The sequence below is a fragment of the Cebidichthys violaceus genome, unplaced genomic scaffold (assembly GCF_023349555.1).
Source record: "Cebidichthys violaceus isolate CVI_PGR_0920_01 unplaced genomic scaffold, fCebVio1.0.p SCAF_8, whole genome shotgun sequence".
Taxonomy (NCBI): domain Eukaryota; kingdom Metazoa; phylum Chordata; class Actinopteri; order Perciformes; family Stichaeidae; genus Cebidichthys; species Cebidichthys violaceus.
This window is the reverse complement of record NW_027176964.1, coordinates 3,226,637-3,245,133: the sequence shown is the minus strand read 5'-3', so window position 1 is coordinate 3,245,133 and position 18,497 is coordinate 3,226,637. Positions and strand designations below refer to the sequence as shown.

General features: G+C 40.1%; 1 protein-coding gene across 2 annotated transcripts in view; it reads left to right on the top strand.

Moving 5' to 3' along the window:
• fam110b (family with sequence similarity 110 member B) overlaps positions 1 to 18,497 on the top strand; it is a 49,172-nt gene that overhangs the window by 22,529 nt on the left and 8,146 nt on the right. The window contains exons 2-3 of one of the 2 annotated variants that reach the window (XM_068701408.1): positions 4,428 to 4,558; positions 13,816 to 14,474. In XM_068701408.1, the coding sequence (XP_068557509.1) occupies positions 14,352 to 14,474 (123 nt within the window). In that variant the 5' untranslated portion in view covers positions 4,428 to 4,558; positions 13,816 to 14,351. The remainder of the gene's footprint in view (positions 1 to 4,427; positions 4,559 to 13,815; positions 14,475 to 18,497) is intronic. The other variant, XM_068701409.1, reaches the window with a different exon arrangement.

Below are 18,497 nucleotides of genomic sequence, written 5' to 3'. Positions count from 1 at the left end.
GTAATGGGCCAAATATTAGTGGTGTGACTGTTCATAAAGAGTCACGGATCTGATCACAGACCGGATCAGCACAAAAGAAAAAAAGAGAGCAAATACAACTTTTAGAGGTCTCTGATCACTTTTTTTTATACTAATTGTCAATCATTGATGATCCATATTAGCAGATACAGATGCCTTTGTTTGATTATAGCAGCTGGTCTAAACCATCAAAAATCTAAATGTTATCATTTTACTTTGTTATAGTAATTTGTAGTGTTTTTTTCTTCACTAAAACACACAATTCAAATGATAAGGAAAGGATTGTATTTTTATTAATTGAAACAAATCTTGTCAATAGTGGTTTTAATAATGTATTATAAGCTGCTTAGAGATATTGTAAACTGGTCATAATTCATCTCTAATATCTATTTATGTTGTGGTGAAAACATACATCTTCAAACCACTGGATTTATCAGAGATCGACGGAAAACGATCGTCAGTAAAACTTTATTTCACACTGTGATGGTTAACGTGATACTCCGAGGTTCACATGCGTGCCTAACCGTGAGGGGGGATCCGTACGGATTGACAGTGGTCCGTTACACCACTACTCTGAGATGTGCTAATATAGTCGGATGCTAGTTAGTGGGGCGGCTGGTCTGCAGGTAGTCTGGACTGTGCGTAGCCGGGCAGCATCCCTAAATTATATTTTTAAAGTAATAACCTTTTTTTAATTTTCCATTAACTGTGGCAACATTTGCGTGAAAAATCAGTGACCATTTTCCGTCACCCAGCATTGGTCAGACTCGCCGCTTACAGTTTTTTTCCAGGTCACTGCTAGTGTTGCAGGTAAACGGTAACCATGGCCAAGAGAGATGTCTACAGATGATGAAATAAAAAAGTAAAATAGAAATCCTAAAACACACTGCTGATCACCATAGGTGTCGCCAAGAGAACGAAACAGAGATCTTTGAGATTGTAACTTCAAAACTTATATAATCGTAGGTGAGATGTATTGAAAAAGAAAATACCAGTAATAATCTTGAGTAATAACAAAAAACTTGCGACTCAGAGTTGACTTTGATGTTCCAATGCTTCCGATTTTTTACATTCGGATACCTGAGAACTTGTGAATCGGCCGATTCCAAGTCTGTATCTGATACTAGTGCGCTGAAAACCAAACAAAAAACACTGAATAGAGCTTGAACGCATCAAAATCATAACTCAATGCAACCTCCGTTACTGTTAGCTGTTGGATTTGTTATTTAGCCATGCAGGACTGCGCTGCCCACTGACTGCTAACAGCTAACGTTAACTAGCTCTTCTCCTGCTGATTTCAACATAGATTTGTTGTTCACTATTTAGCATTATCAAGGATAAAATAGGGTGCACGAGAATGTTTGTGTCCAACATGTCTGATCGTTTGGCTTGTGACTTCGTAGTAGTGATGTCACATGTTACAGATCTCAGCAATTAACTTGACAGATTGTATGTCATCATTACTGATTGAAATGACGTCCAAAGCCACAAAGTTAATATGTAATAGTATATTATAGTAATAAACTGAAATCATCAATGTTATATTAGTTCGACCACTCAAAGCGCTGACAACATGTCATTCACCCATTCACACACATTCATACACTGATTGTGTTAAGTGACGCATTGACATGGACTAGCTATGATTGTACAGCCGATCCTCTGATGGAAGGTCCAGCCTGCTCTACCAATGAGCCACAGTGTGGCTGTGGCTCATTGCGCAGGGCACAGGTATGTGCGCGATGTCGCTGTAAAAGTAGCCACCATGGTCACTCTCCTCTCTGTGACAAACCATTGTGTATTGACAGGGGGGGAAAAACTATAACTGAAACTATAGAGAGCTGCTGTGCAGAATCAAGTTATTCAGATAAAATAATCTGCTGAAGACCAAAGAATCCGAAGCACAGAGTGCTGCTGACTTTAAGGGTATGTCGTTTATTTTGTTCCTACTCACCAATGTGCAGTAGTGGGACCTGTTTGTGTGTTTCTGCTGTATAGCTGTAACACAGCTAGCAGGTCATTTGGTGGGACTCCTGCTCTCACTGAGTGACCATCTGGACCGCTGAGCTCCCGCATACGTAGGCACTACAGTGAGTCCTTAATGTAGAACCAATCGGTGTGGGGCCAGGTGATGATGTCAGCTAGTAGGAGTGGATTTGATGAAGGTTAGAACCAGGGAAAGCTACACAATGAATTCCAATTCAAGGGACACCAGACCGTTGATATAAAGGAAAGAAGAACTAGAGATGTGTAAAACCAGGAGGCAACCTCCGGTCCTGAAAAGTGAAGCCAAAGCTGAAGAGTCTTAAACTTGCATTCTCTCTAATGTCCATCAGGGGGCAACACCTCTGGTTGTATAGAAGTCTTAGAGAAAATGATTCTACTTCTGATGATTGAAGTAGAGTCATTTTCTCTTGATTTATTACCTCAGTAAACATTGTAAACATGAGTTTATGGTCTCAATCTCTAGTTTCAAGTCTTCTTCAATACATAATGATGTTCATTTAGTAAATTATGGTCCATTTAGAGTCAAATAAAGCAGGGATTGTTTAGGACGGAGCTACGTTGTGATTGACAGGTCAGTATCTCTACTACAGGGGTGTCCAACTCATTTTCATCGTGGGCCACATCAGCGTCATGGTGGCCCTCAAAGGGCCGGTTGTAACTGAAAGACTATATAACTGTATTTACTCCCTAACATATTGTTAAATAACTGTCTCTGCATTTGATTATCATTTATTCAAGCGTAAAAATATTGTACATTAATTTTTATACATGTAAAATTATATTTAAGCACATTTCTGTTATAACATAAATCATTTTAATGTAGGGTTAAGAAACCCACATTACTCTAACAAAGATCAAACTTTTAAAGAAAATAACAAAGACAAATATCATCAAACAAGTTATTACATTCACTTTGTTCAAAGCTATTTTTGTCACCAAGAGCTCCTCACTGACGGTCAGGTCTGCCTTCAGCCTCTTATAAACATTGATAGATGTATGATGTATCCGTGTTGTCTGTGCTTTCATCAACAGCTAATGAAAGAGACAAGTAACTGCTCGTCTCTTCAGCTAGCTGTGTTGTTAGATTACCTGCTAGTTCTTGAACTCGGTCTGCGATGGTGTTTCTTCACAAACTGACATTTGTAAAAGTCTGTATCTGGTCGAAGCACACCTGCTCACATACCTTTAAGCATGCACTGGGCTGTAGCTTTTGTAAATATATTCTGCCGCGATTACAGTCTACCCTTTAATTCTTGGACAATTTAATTTTTTTTCTTGGAGGCTAAATTTAGCTCTGTGTTTGGTGTCAAAATGCCGACGTAGATTGTATTCCTTCATCACAGACACTGCCTCATAGCACAGAAGACAGACCGGTTTTTCTCCTTGAAGCACAAACATGTTTTGTTTTCCATCTTTCATAAAATGTTCTTCCCTCTACATCAATTTTTCTCTGCTTGGACATTTTGGGATTATTTGGCGATCATTTTCAACTCAATCATTTGTTGGAAAACCGCTTTACGGGCTGTTGCCTCTCCTGTTCACCTGTTGTGACAGTTTTAATCTCGGGACACAGACAACATGCTATCTCATAACTTCGACTCACTATCTCATAATTTTGACTTTCTATCTCATATTAGAGATTATTTTACAAAATGCACGTGAACATTGTATCAGGGCAAATGTCACTCAGCTGCCAAACGTTATGGTTGTGTTTGCACTGTAACATCATTGGCACAGTATCTTTTGTGAATCGGACCTTGAGATTGGCAGTTCATTCTTTGTAAATTCTTTCTTGACAGTAGTTGGCACGTTCACAGTTAGTGCTCGTATGTAATGAATTTGTGTTCACGGGAAAATATGAACATTTTGAGCCGTGACACATCCAGGATTGCTACCGATGGAACCAGGGTCCACCTGGTGGGACCTCAATAGTGTTTGTTTGCAGGTAGTCACGATGTCACCCAGGTTTCAGCACCTATGTCAGTGTCATGAGTCAAATATCAGCAGTGTGATATGTATTCTTGCTCCTGACATGAATGAGACATAGATGCAGTTATGGATGCCAGATGTTCTGTGCAGATTGGTCATGACAGCAGCAGGCCCACCAGGACTAGATCCTGGAACAGACCCTCTGAAGCAGGACTGCTTCAGAGAGAGTTTCCTACTCTGAGACATTTCATAAATACACACAAATATCAGTGAGGAACATTCCATTTTCTATCTCTATCTCTGTCTGTCTCGCTGTTCTGTTCACTTGTTTCACTTGGGAATACAACTAGATTCTAGGATGACCCAAACTGCTGCTGGCTCTGTTGTAGAATGCTGTCAATAATTTGACTGATCATGAGAGACTTTGGATGATTTGCTCTTAATACATTGTCATTGGTTTCTGTTATTGACAGCTGTGACACCCACTGTCGACCTGCAGCACATGGAGGAGAGGGGGGAGGCGTCCAGCTCCGACAGCCAATAGCAAAAAGCTTGGAGAGTAGAAGTGGCCCCTTTGGCTAGCCAATAGGACAGCTGCAAACTGGTAATAACTTTTTCTTATTTATGAAAAAACTGGAGATGCTATCCAAAGTTAAATCTAGACCAAATGAAAGAAGTGAAAGTCAACAAGACATTTCAATTACTGTCAGTCTTAAAAAATATATTTGTTTTTTCTATTCAGTTTCAGCTCCGTAACTAGGACAATACCTCAACAGATGAGTAGTTATCTCTTGTAATATATTAAAAGGCTATGATTAGCACCTTTTTAACAGTTCACATATGTCTTTTTTCAATGTCATCCCATTTCCATAAACTAATCGTACTATTAGCATCCTCACAAAACATTTACTCCGTTACATGTACTCCTTTTACATGTAGTCAAGTAACTTTTAGGAGTATTTTGCACTTGTAAGAATTATTACGTTTACTCCATTACTATTGGATACATATGTCCAGCTACTTTTTTTTGTTATTTTTACTTTATGCATTCATGATCCATTAAGAGGCACACGCCGCCACATGACTCTCTGTTCACAGCATCACAGCTGGATCCACAGCAGGAGTTTGTGATTTACTTTTGGACATAGCAGACATGGTCTACAATGCACACAATTTACCAATTATTTGCTAAATAATAATATAATATAGGAGACAACAAGCAAAGAATATAAATTAAGAAAATTGTTTAGTATAATATAAAAGTAATATTTAGCGATCAGACTTGAGAGTTACAGAATAATGTCTGGGGTATATGGGGCAGGTTATCTAATCAGGAGATGAAGACTTGTCATTTCATCACTAAGTGTATGTTCACTTCTTAAACTCAGACAGTAAACAAAGACAGTAGTGTGCCGGTTTCATTGTCGATTAATCTGTTGATTAGTTTCTCGATTGATCCATTAGTCGTTTGGCCTATAAAATGTCAGAAAAGGGTGAAAAATGTCAGCCCAAAGCCCAAGACGACGTCCTCAAATGTCTTGTTTTGTCCACAACTCAAAGATGTTCTGTTCAATGTCCCAGATGGGTAAAGAAACCATGAGATATTCATATTTAAGAAGCTGGAATCAGAAAATGTTTTTTTTGTGAATGACTCGATTAATCAATTATCAAAAAAGTTGCCAATCTACTTCATAGTTAACAACTAATCGTTTGATCGTTGCAGGCCTAATTTCGATGACTGCTTTTACTTCTACTGAGTACTTTTTTTGCAAACAGTACTTTTAGTGGGGTACAGTTTTTGGCTGTTCTACCCACCTCTGAATATAGCAGCAAACAACTATTTGCTATATAAACGATAGAGACTAATATTGGCATCCTGAGCAGAGAACGCCATATCAGCTCAACCTCCATGTTTGCTTGTGACATCGGAGGTGAGAGCTGTGTGGATGCAATCCCGGCCCAGAATCTGCATGTTCTATATTGAACATTTAACACAAACAGACAAACAGAGCTAATTATATAGATAATACATTTAAAAGAAATGTTTCATTGCTTGAGACAATACAGAGTCATCTGGTAGTTTTTCATAGTGACTGTGATGTTTGAATGAGTGTATCTTGTAGTGTTGCAATAAAATCGTTTTCACATTAGTTAGGAAGCCTGCTAGAATCGAGTGTTTCATTACTGAATATTTACTACTGCTGTGCAGTTGCTGTGCTAATGTTCAGTTCACTGGGGTAGAGAGCGGTGATGGGGGCAGTAGAGATGTGTTTGCCAGATGTGTGTAAGTGAAAAAGAGCAGAACACTAAGCCTCAACAAGCTTCACCCTCATTGGACATTTTTAGAAAAGCGAGCAGCCCAAGGTGACCAATCTTAGCTCTTGTTGTCATCACGTGGTGTCTGGACTTTAGGGTTACCCAGTATGCCCAGCATGCAGTTTGCATCAACCAGTAATAGCAGCCAGGCCTTCAGGGTTACTGTGCTTTGAAGCTGTAGGTGTAACTTCACCCCCAGGTCTTAGCCTAACTCCACCTACTGCATCATTTTGAAACATGGCTGTGAGATGAAACCACGCCCACTTGCGTATGATGGAAGCCTCGACGCAGCATTATCAAAAATAACAGATACTTGGAAAATAGCGATTTGGTATGGGCTAGGTATTCATATTTTTCCATAACATTAGACATGTTCTGTCCCTGGAGCAGAGAAACATTATTCCTGGAATCCTTGGAAATTAGTTGTTTATAACAGTACAACTTCAGCTACAGTCAAAACGCATTGGTCATATTTCAAGCAACATTACATGCAACAAGGAGAAAAATGAATAAACCCATGGGTTTCCAACCTGACCGCTTCAGTGTATTTGGTGGTATTCATAATTATTAAGGTCAACATAAGAATAAGCTGTTTCTCAGCCGGCATTTGGACTTGTCAAAGCATAAAAACAACAGATGTATCTAAAAACTAATAATAAATGATAATAAATAAAAAAAATAATAGCTGCATTCCATTGGAGTGAGTCAGTTCCAGGGTACTGGTATTGTGTAAGCTAACTCATTGGACTCACTAGTACACTGTCATGTGACGGAGCTTCATTAATGTTACTAGTAACACTTGAGCTGTAGGTCTACAGGCAAAATACTGTAAATATGTATAGTAAAGAAACCACATCACTCAGCTGAATGAAGTATATCAGATAGTTGATGCGTACTTTAATTCTCAGTACCTGTCTCTTTGTGATACTATGATGTGATAGTACAACAGTGTCTGTGCCAAACCAGGTGATTATAAATGGAAAGCTCGACCTTTGAAGGGGAACACTGAACTATGATGAATACTGGTGGGAACGTGGAGTGAACCGCCTCCTGCTGCCGAGAGCGTGGTTGGTTTCCGAGCAGTACTCTGCAGCCTCTGCTCAACATGCTGCTTACACAGGAAATTGAAAGAGCTAGAGGGTCTGTGTGTGGGTGTGTTTGCTATTGATTCTTGGCTGTATGCCCAGGGTTGATACATGGGAGAGAGACTTAAAACAAGAGGAAAGAGAGGAGGTGGAGAGTGGAGGAGTGAGACACTACAATGACATCGTGCACAGTTGTAGATGCTAACTCTTAAATAAACCAAGTGATGTCCAAATGTGCGCGTAAACGAAACTAAGCTACACGATGCGGTCGGTTTCAGCGAAGCAGAATGAAGGCTGCCACTGGACATGGAAAAATCTGAGCTGGGAACACTGTGATAAATGCACCAAAAGCAACCCATGCACTGTGCTAGTTTTCACCTGGATTGTCCCATATTTTCTATTTCTATCGATAGAAAATGCTACATGCTAACAGAACCACATAAAGGACACAGGCCCTGTTCACACCTGGTATTAGAATGCATCTCGGGTGATCCGATCATCAAGGGACAGGTCTAAGGCTACATCCACATTACTCCGTTTGTAAACAGGAAGTAGATTGTCGTATTTTGTAACTAAGCAACCAGAGTAATAAAGTAGTCTTTAATGATCGTAAGTATGCGTTTGATACTTAAGATCTTCTCTCAAATCTTCCTCTATAAACTCAAACAGATACAGTTCGTGGAAAGTTTAATACGTTTTATTTTTCAGACTTAACGTTAGTTAAGCTCACCGATCGCTACAATAACAGCTGTTTCCTCCGCAGACATGCAGACTTTAACTGGACAACAGCTGCTAGTAAAGACAACAAGGTCAGCAATGCCTGTAATCAGTTGTCAGTTAACCTGGTAGTCGATCGCGGGTGTTACGTCATCGTTTCCAAACGTATGCGTTTCCGTCCGTCCACACGAATACGCTACCCGGAGTTTCCAAAGTTATCCGGCTTCGGGATCGTATCTAAACTCCTCCGTTTACGGTGCTCCAAAACGCCGGCGTAGTGTGGACGCTCAGTGTAACCGTAGCAAAACATATGCGTTTCCAAACGAAAACGGAGTAATGTGGATGTACTCTAAGTAAGTCAGTTCACACCTGGTATTGGAATGGGTCTCAATTGATCCGATGTATAGTATATCTCTGTGGACTTTTCAAAATGTTCAGATGTTGCTCTTAGCGAAATTCTTAGAGTGAATTTAAGTTCCTTCTGCAAATAGTGATGCAGAGTGTTTGTCTAGGGCTTTTATTGTGAAAGGTAGGAAGGGAAAGAGTGATGCTTCAATGTGCTGGATTAAACAAGGATTAAACCATGCAATCAAAATACAGCCAATGTGAGTACCAGCTATCCTGGTAAACACAACAATAAGACGTTACAGTTCATAAACGGACCACTGTTGATCCGTACGGATCCTCTTCATGGTTTGGCACACACGTGACATCACAGTCTGAAATATAGTTTACTGACGATCATTATCCACAAATGTTCAGTAAAATATGAGATCAGGACATAATTTATGCTTTTCTAGTCATCGCTGATTATGTTACATTGTAAACATCCAGTCTGTGTTTAAATTGACAGCAGGACAAAGGTTCCATTCACTTACATTATGAGGCTCTGTTCAGTGAAAATGATAACGTTATCATGATGTGTTCACATGTAATCTCGTAAAATGTAGTTTTGGTGATTAACTTGAATAAATCCAGTTGTTTGAGATGTTTTCACAGCAATATAAAATAGATATTAGAGATGAATTATGAGCTGTAGCTTCCTAACACTAGCTCTAACTAGGGTTGGGTACCGAAAACCGGTGCCAAAATGGTATATTGTTCATAGTTTGAAGTTAAAAAGTTTGAATCTGTAGTTTGAAGCCAAGTGTTTTGTATTTATTTATATTTATAGTATACTTCAAACAGTTAATATATTGTTCAATTTGAAGAAAACAACTTGCCTTGGCAATAAAAAAAAGCCTTTCTTTAATGTCGACAATCGTCGTTTTGTGTGTTTGTTTTTTAAGGTATTGGTTCAGGCACCGTTTAGGCACCGGTATCGTTTTAAAAGTATCGTTTTAGCACCGGTATCGGAAATACCCATCCCTAGCTCTAACCACATTATAAAAAATAATTAAAACAACTAACGACAAGATTTGTTTTAATCCATAAATATACAATATTTTATTTCCTTATGATTTGAATTGTGTGTTTTTATGAAGGAAAAAACACTATAAGTAAAGTAAAAGGAAAACATTTAGAACATGTTATGGTTTACAGACTTAAGAGTGGTTGAAATGATTTTTGGGACAGTAGCCTTGTAGACCAGCTGCTATAATCCAACATCAATGATTGACAATTAGTATCGACGGCAAAAAAAAACACGATCAGGGATCTCTAGAAGTTATATTTGCTCCATTTTTTTCCTTTTGTGCTGAGCTGATCTGTGATCCGATCCGTGACTCTGACCCGTGATACAATCAGAACCGTAAGTGTTATGATCCGTTACACCACTACCAGAAATGAACAGCCAACTGTTCTCTGGGAAAGAATAGTCCTGCAGGCATTTAGGGCTGGAACCCATTCTCTCTCATGACTGTCATGTGTTTACAGGGAGGGAGGGAGGGAGGGAGGGAGGGAGGGAGGGAGGGTGTGTGTGTGTGTGTGTGTGTGTGTGTGTGTGTGTGTGTGTGTGTGTGTGTGTGTGTGTGTGTGTGTGTGTGTGTGTGTGTGTGTTGGCTGATTTTCGCTTTGATTTTTGAAAGCAGGCGAAACGTAGACTAATCACGCCAGTGTTTCTCCCGTCTGCTAGAGCATGATAAGAGTTGAAGTCAGTCTGTGTTACAGGTGTAAAAGAAGAGAGAAAATGTCTGTAGGATATTGCAAGTAGAAGAGATTTGGTGTTTGTCCACCTTTTCTCTCCTTCCTCTGTCTGACAGTGAGTTGTGCAGGAAATGAGCAAGACACATGTTCCTAATCCAAATGAAATCAGTCCTTCAATGTGTGTGTGTGTTTATCTGTGTTGTGTGTCTGTTGTAAACTAGAAACATATGGCCTTGTTCAGTACATGAATCACAGAGTAATCACATGATACATGCATCATGCATTCACAGACCCTTAAAAAGTCTACATTTACAACCCTCAAACTGTAGAAAGTTAACTTTTCCATACATATTCTTCTTCCACAATTCTGGATTGGCTCGCAAATGCGATCTAACCATCCATCATCTTCCTATTATCTGGGGCCGGGTTGCTGGTGCAGCAGGCTGAGGTGTTCCGGGGTATTCCAGACGTCCCTCTCACCAGCAACACTTTTCTTCCTGGGAAACCCCGAGGCGTTACCAGCTCAGACAAGATATATAATCTCTGCAGCGTGTTCTGGGTCTACCTCGGGACCAGTTGGGCGTACTCGGAAAACTTCTAAAGGGAGGCCTCCAGGAGCTCATCTCGATCAGAGGCCCTAACCACCTCAGCTGGCCCCTTTTGATGCGATGTAGCAGCAGCTCTACTCCGATTAGATAGACCCCGGGATATGCTTGGGGCAGCGACTCACTCCAAACCCAGAGGGTGCAATCCACCATTTTCCGGCAGAGAACACGACCTCAGACTTGGAGGTATTGACTCTCATCACGACCGCTTCACACTCGGCTGCAAACCCCCTGTAGGTCACGTTCTGAAGGAGCCAACAGAACAACATCATCTGCAAATAGGAGGGATGCTAACCTGAGGTCCCGAAACCGGACGCTCTCCTATATATTATTTTTACAACAAATAAGAGTTATCTTGTAGGTCATCTTTTTCTATAAATGTTTGGGCACACTTTGGATTTAATAACTTTCGAAAAAGGACCATAGGATTTGGTGAGTGGTGAGATTGTAGATTACAACAAACTGAATACCCCTCAGCTCACTCCTCCCTTGTCAAGACTGCGGTAACGGGAGTTACCGAGTGCAAAACGGCAGTAACACCGTTCCCCTTACTCACAGGTCATCCTTACCATAATAACAGTACTATAGGAGTAAAAGAAGTCAGACAGCGGCTGTCGGTACCAGGATCGGAGTTTAATAGTGTTAGGGTCTCAACTCTCTCGCAGACAAGGGGAAGCCGCATGTCTCCTACTGCTGCGTCTTTAGTCAGCAGAGCAGGGCCAAAAAATCAGCTGGTCCAAGTTAAAATCAAATCAAAAGTTATTTAATAACAAACAGAAGCTATACAATTACAAACCGAATACACTATTAATAACAAAACAAACATATTAATTTCATGAAAGTGAGGCCCCATCCGGGCCATGCGATGGACTGCATCTCTGCATGTCTGCATCATGGTCAGGACAAGGTCTGATTCTCTCCTGGGATTTACAGTTCTTTGTCTCCCAAGAGTCACATTCCTCAGCCTATCGATCTGCTCGACGATTGGCTGAAGACCAATGAGCTCCTCCTTGGCTCTTGACCCATTGTCCTGGGCAGACACCTCAGTCAACTACGTATACTTCCCCCGCAGGTTCACACCTTCTCACATTCCTCAAACCCCCCTCACAGTCACTCAATATACATTCAATGCATGAAATGACCACACTCCCTGGTTCAAAACTTCTACAAGCAAACATATTATATAATAATTATACCTTTGGTTTAAACCTTAAGTAAACATTGACATAAAATATCCACCACTAGGAGTGCTTTAAAACATACTAGGAATGCTTCTAAACCTTAAATTCCTCACAATAGCTACTGACCATCACAGGAAGGTTCATCCAGCTCACATAAAGCTACCTAAACAAAACCCTGTTCTGCTGGGTTCTTGCTGTGTTTGAGCAAATAATACAAATGCTCCCCAGTTTGCATCTGAGCTGGAATTATATTCCAAAAGAGAAAAGAGAGGTACAGCTGTGTGTGTGTGTGTGTGTGTGTGTGTGTGTGTGTGTGTGTGTGTGTGTGTGTGTGTGTGTGTGTGTGTGTGTGTGTGTGTGTGTGTGTGTGTGTGTGTGTGCGTGCGTGTGTAAACCATCTCTGCAGGCTACAGATTCGGCTGGCAGATTAGAGGATTTTAATCAGTCCGACACACAAAGAAAATAGATAATGCACACAGCAGTTGCTTTCATATTCATAATTAATATTCCATACAGATTTTTCAATCCAATATGAGCGGCTTCATCACCCCAGATTAAACAACACATAATCCATGCTGTGTTCCATCAGATTATAGGAGGCTGTTATAGAAAAGGAAACTACTACAATTATTGATACTGTTCATTAAGCTCTTCCATTTCATGTGTAAGAGGCTTGAAAGTGAGCAGGGAAGACAGCAAAGGCTTCACAATAGTGGCACCCGTCAGCCATGGTCTGTTATGGCACAGTTCCAATCCGCCTCCTCACCTCACACTCCGTTTGTAGTCACACTCACGGCTGAATGAAGCACCCTTCTTGAATGTGTAAATTATAAGTACAGCAGCAAGCTTCAAGACAAACTTCCCTCTCTAAAGGTAAAAACTAGGAATATATAACAATAAATATGGGAAAGTATGTCAATGATGTATACTGCAATATAAAACAACAGAGACAATCATAACGCTGAATAATGTGATCTATGATTAATCCCATCAGTCATAATAGTGACAATGCAAATGTATCAATGCATTTTCGGCATGTCTAGTGTAAATGGTCACAATATTGAAATATCGCACACAAAAATAAAACTTTTGAGGGGGATTATTTCAAGGTGGAAAAGTTGGAAATGGATATTTAGCATTGTTCATCAACAAAAAGAGATTTTTCCATCCAGTTTTCTACATCGTTCTTCATCGTTTGAGGTCTGACTGGCGCTCCTTTAATCACATCTTCTGCATTGGTAAAATGGTTTTCTGACCGTACAATTGGCGCTTCCTAATAATCACATGAAGATGGGAACAAGCATTAATTTGCATCTTCTTCCATCAAATGTTCTCGAAATTCTTTTTCAATTTCTGATGCATTTGGATGGAAACTTTTGTAATGTGCTGGGGTTTTTTTTATGACACGGCAGTTTTTGGTCTGAATGCCTCTTTAGTCTACGGACATGTGAGAGGGTGCATTTTAACACCGGTGTGGTTTAAGCTATAAGCTAATGTTAGCTAACATTTGCTAATTAGCACCACATGTAATGCACAGCACTACAAGATAAAAAAGGTTTGTGTCCAGCCTGGTGTCCTCTCTCAACGAATAGCACCACTTAGGTGCCCTTGAGCAAAGCACTAAAGTGACCATGAAGTGTGCGGCCCCAGTGGGCTCTCTGGAGTTTGACCCTTATGTTTATGTCATCCTTTACACAGACAGCTTTCTTTACACAGTGGTACCTTGTAATGTGTGTGTGTGTGTGTGTGTGTGTGTGTGTGTGTGTGTGTGTGTGTCCTAGCTATTCCGGCAATTGTTGCTAGGTGCATGATGTCACAGTCTAGCTCGAACCTCATTGGCTGTTTCTCTGTCTTCTTTCTTTCCTATTCCAGATAGTGTGGTGAGCTGACAGGAGAGCTGAAGCGAGCGTGGAGAGGCGTCGGGGCATTCCTCTTCCACCGTCCTCTACTTTTCCTTCAGCCCCCGTGGAAGCACTCATCCACACCACTGCACTGGAACACACCCATCACTGTGTGCCCTCCTTTCCCTCCTGTCACTGAGCTTGTTCACTCTCTTTCTATCCATCTATCTGTCCATCTTGCTAAGCACTGCAAACCAGTAGAGACCTCTCAGTAAAGACCATCAGAGATCAGTTGTTTAGGTGCTAACAGAGATCATCCTACCCTGGCGATGCAGTAGTGTGTTTCAATACAGTACTTCATCAGCACCCCACCCCCAGCCCAAAGTCTGGCTTGGCCCCACAGGGTCCCACAGGCGATGAGGAGGGCCAGGGGGTTTGACTCTTTCTAGACTTTCTCCTCTCCACCTTGTGTCTTCATGTTTTGGGGGTCCTCCGGTGCCCCCGCCCTCTGTCGACCCCCCCGCACCCGCTGCCACCACGGCCGGCCACCCCAGTCGCCTCGTTGCCATGCCGACAGAGACACTGGCTCCAGCCCTGCCAGATAGCAAGGCCGCTGGCCCCGCAACGGCCTTCAGTTCCGCCGTACCCCTCCGCATCCTCAACAAGGGCCCCGACTACTTCAGGAGACAGGTACATCACTGTTACATCACTCTGTGGAATCAACTGTGTGTGTGTGTGTGTTTGTGTGTGTGTGCGTGCGTGCCTGTAACCTTGTTACTGAAACAATTAAGACCATATCCAAAACAGAGTGCTTGTTGTGGAGAAGTGGTGGACAATATCCCATATTCTTTCAATACTAAATATGGGGGCGGGGCCACGCACTGATCATGGATCAGGAACGCTTGAGAGCAGGAAGAAGTAACACCCCTACCCTTTTGACTACCTGTGGGAAGAAACTGTTCTTGTGTTTACTTATATGAAGGTATATTTGTGTCTTTATTACTCAAACAAAAAAAAATGTTTTGAAAGCAAATTTCTCACACTGCAATCAAAAATCAACTTTGTAAGTGAAAATATATAAACTGAAAATAAATTATTTGTTAGTTTTGCTTATGAAACTAGAATTTCTGGCTGCAAATCAAAACCCTACACTTTCAAAATGAAAACCTACACTTTCAAAACGAAAACCTACGAGTTGAGTTTGGATGTAGTGGGCGGGGCATACAATGCTCGATGAGCCAGGAGTTTCTATTGGTGGGTTCGACTTGGATCCCGGTATCTGCTTCCATTGTAAACACTGCATATGTCCCAATCCAGTGGCTGCATCCTTCAGTGGACCCAGCCCTCGTGGTCCACGTCGGCCACGTCCTTTGAGGACCACAAAGGCTGGACTGAGCGGCCTCCGAAATGAGACGGCCTATGCTACAGAGGACTTCCTGTTTGCGTCACCAGCTAACTTTATGCTGCCTATATGTTGATGAAACAATATAGGCTTCCGTGCCTAGCATGCCTGCTCAGAAGGATTATACAGTGTGTGTGTGTGTGTGTATGTATATATATATATATATATATATATATATATATATATATATATACTGTAAAGGTTTTAGTTTTAATCAGTTTTTCAATCATATATTCAATAATTCATTCATAGTTTTTTCATAATATAGTTTTTCTAAATTAATAATCAGTTAATAATTCAATCAGTTGCTGTTAAATAACACATTTTCAATAATTTATAGTTCTTGTAAATAAAATAATGTATTTATCAATAACTTTTTTATTTAATTCACACATATATATATATATATATATATATATATATATATATACACACATGTATACATACATGTATATTCATAAATGTATATATACATATATATTTATTTATTTCTCAATGAATCTTTCTAGTAGAGAAAAGAGCCTGAATACTTGCAATCCTAAGGCAGAGGACAGTTAACAAAAACAACAGTAGCAAAACAAATGTCAGCAAACGTGTTTATTAACTTGCAGTAACACATATGGACATACTTTACTTTTTTCTATAAATTGTCCCTTTTTTTGCTTGCAGGATTATTTTCTCCAAAATTGTCACATTGAGAAAACATTGAGAAATGAATAAAGTTAACACCAGAATGCAAATTTAGAAGATTGACACATTTTACACAGCAGAATATACACAAATCCACACAGAAATCATTTACATGGATGTCTTATTGTGGGATTAAATAAATAAAAGAAAAAGTGACAGTCACAACTGTCATCTGTGTGACAGCAACAATAACACATCAGAAGTGTATTGTCCTCTCTATTGTTTGTCCTATTAGTAAAGGCTTTGTATTGGATGAGAGCTAATGTACTTGTAACCTTAAGGACAGGATGGTCAAATGGAGATATTACAAAAGGACTAATGTCTTAATTCCAAGCTACGGCTGCTGAATGTTTGGCCCCGGTGAAGAGGCCATCGTTCTCCCCCTCAGCTTGATGAACTGAGCCGTTTGCTCCTGGCTCCCTGTAACAAAACAAAATGTAGAGTTAGTTTTATTTCACAAAAAAAAGGAGCAAAATACTCGAATTCAGTTTATCCGTGTAATTAATCTCAACGTTTGTAACGTTACCGGACTTAAAGTTCATAACCGGTCGACCTGAGCTCTTGTTGGTCCATTTATGGACATAATATGAAGCGTAAATCAACTGTAAAATCGTCACAATCTCAGTAAACTATTAGTCAACATCTGAAGTTTGAAAGTGAAGGCATTCAAAGTTACTTTCCAAGGCCAACTACGGTCGGATGCAGGCAGATGAGCTGCCACTAATTTTAGTTAGCTTGTCAGCTAACGTTAGCTCGTTTGTCAACTACAAATGTCATGTAACTTAACCAATCATTTTAACAAACATGTGATGTTATAACCTCCCGGTATGGGAGTAACGTATGCCTGAGGCATGACTATGTTAGCTAAGGTTAGATACGCATGTATGACACAATTTTAAATAAATCCTAAGCTTGGTTTTCGCCGACCTAGAAAGTGAGGCTTCATGTCAACACATCAGCCCTCCATGTCGTTCTTTAAAAACAAAGTGAAGTGCTGCTACATTTAAAATATGTTTGACAAAACAGAGCAATATAATGTATAACTTACCTCCATGTCGCTCATCACAGTAACCTCCCGTCAGTGTTTACAGTGGAGGCAGATACCGGGATCCAAGTCGAACCCACCAATAGAAACTCCTTGCTCATTCAGCAGCATATGCCCCGCCCACTACGTCCAAACTCAACTCATAGCTTTTCGTTTTGAAAGCGTAGGTTGTTTTTTTTAAAGCGTAGATTTTTTTTGTTGAAAGCGTAGGTTTTCGTTTTGAAAGTGTAGGGGTTTTTTTGGAAGCAAAGTTGTTTGATTTGCAGCCAAAAATTCTAGTTTCATAAGCAAAACTAACACATAATTTATTCACAGTTTATATATTTTCACTTACAAACTTGATTTTTGATTGCAGTGCAAGAAATTTGCTTTCAAAAATTTTTTGTTGTTGTTTGCATAATAAAGACACAAATATACCTTCATAGTTCGATAGCACCTCCCAGAGCTTCATGCAAGATGCTGGACTGAAAAGGGATCTGTTTCATTTTGTGAAGTCAGCTTTAAAAAAAAAAAAAATCTGTTTCAAAACAACACTCCCTATATCTTCTCTGATATGATTTTGAAACTGGATAATTTGCTACCCCTACACTTCATGTTGAAGTCTTTGTTCTATCATAGTAGCTGAAATCTTATCTGTTACTAGATTGGTATTAATGCCTCTGACTGCACTAGATGCAAAATAAATAAATAAATGAAATGTCCTAGCATCTGTCATTAAAGGCATGTATGAAAATAAGACATGTCTTCTGATTAATCTAAAATCACAGGAAAATGTGTAAGTAATAATTCTTATATTATTACACATATGGCAAAAGTCTGTTGGCATAATAGCTAACTAGGAGTCTTGTCCATTTAAAAAAAAAAAAAATGCACTGTGTATAATCATCAGTGCAGAAATTTCACGAAGGTCATTATGGCAATGGCTGCTGCACCCCATCAGTTTGGCCCCTCAAAAAATGATATGTCCTACAGCCATAGTGGCTTTGATGCCCTGCCCACACTACCCCAGCTGATTTTGCCATCTTCTCCTCCTCTGCCTGTTTCATGTCAATATGATTTTCAGCGATTCCACCCAACGCAACCACAAATCTTTGATCCATGTTGTTCATAACTGGACTTTTAACAGTATTAACTTTGTCTGCTACAGCAAAACAAAGTAGGAAACAATAAACACAGTTAAAACAGACAAAAAAGAAACCATTTAACTACATTGGTTACTTACTTAGCCTACGTACTGTATGGTAGAAGCACAAATATCAAGGAAAAATGGTCAAATCAGCGGGTAGGTCCTCGGGTTTGCGCCCTACCTGACCATCCGTCCTTGCATTGTCTCTTCATGTCTCTGTGGTGCACTTGTGTCCTCTGTCCAAAGACTTGCATGTTTAGGTGAGCCTGTAAGGAAGGTTTCAATGTTAGTATCAATAGTTCATCTGTCTACAAGTTGTTGCCCTGAAAAGTTTGCAAGCTGTTCTGGGTGGTCCCTGCCTCTCTCCTGAAGTTGGGTTTGCTCCAACCCTGGGTAAGCAGGGAGGAGCGTGAAGGGTAAACATGTACAGAAAATGGGTAATCAGTGTTG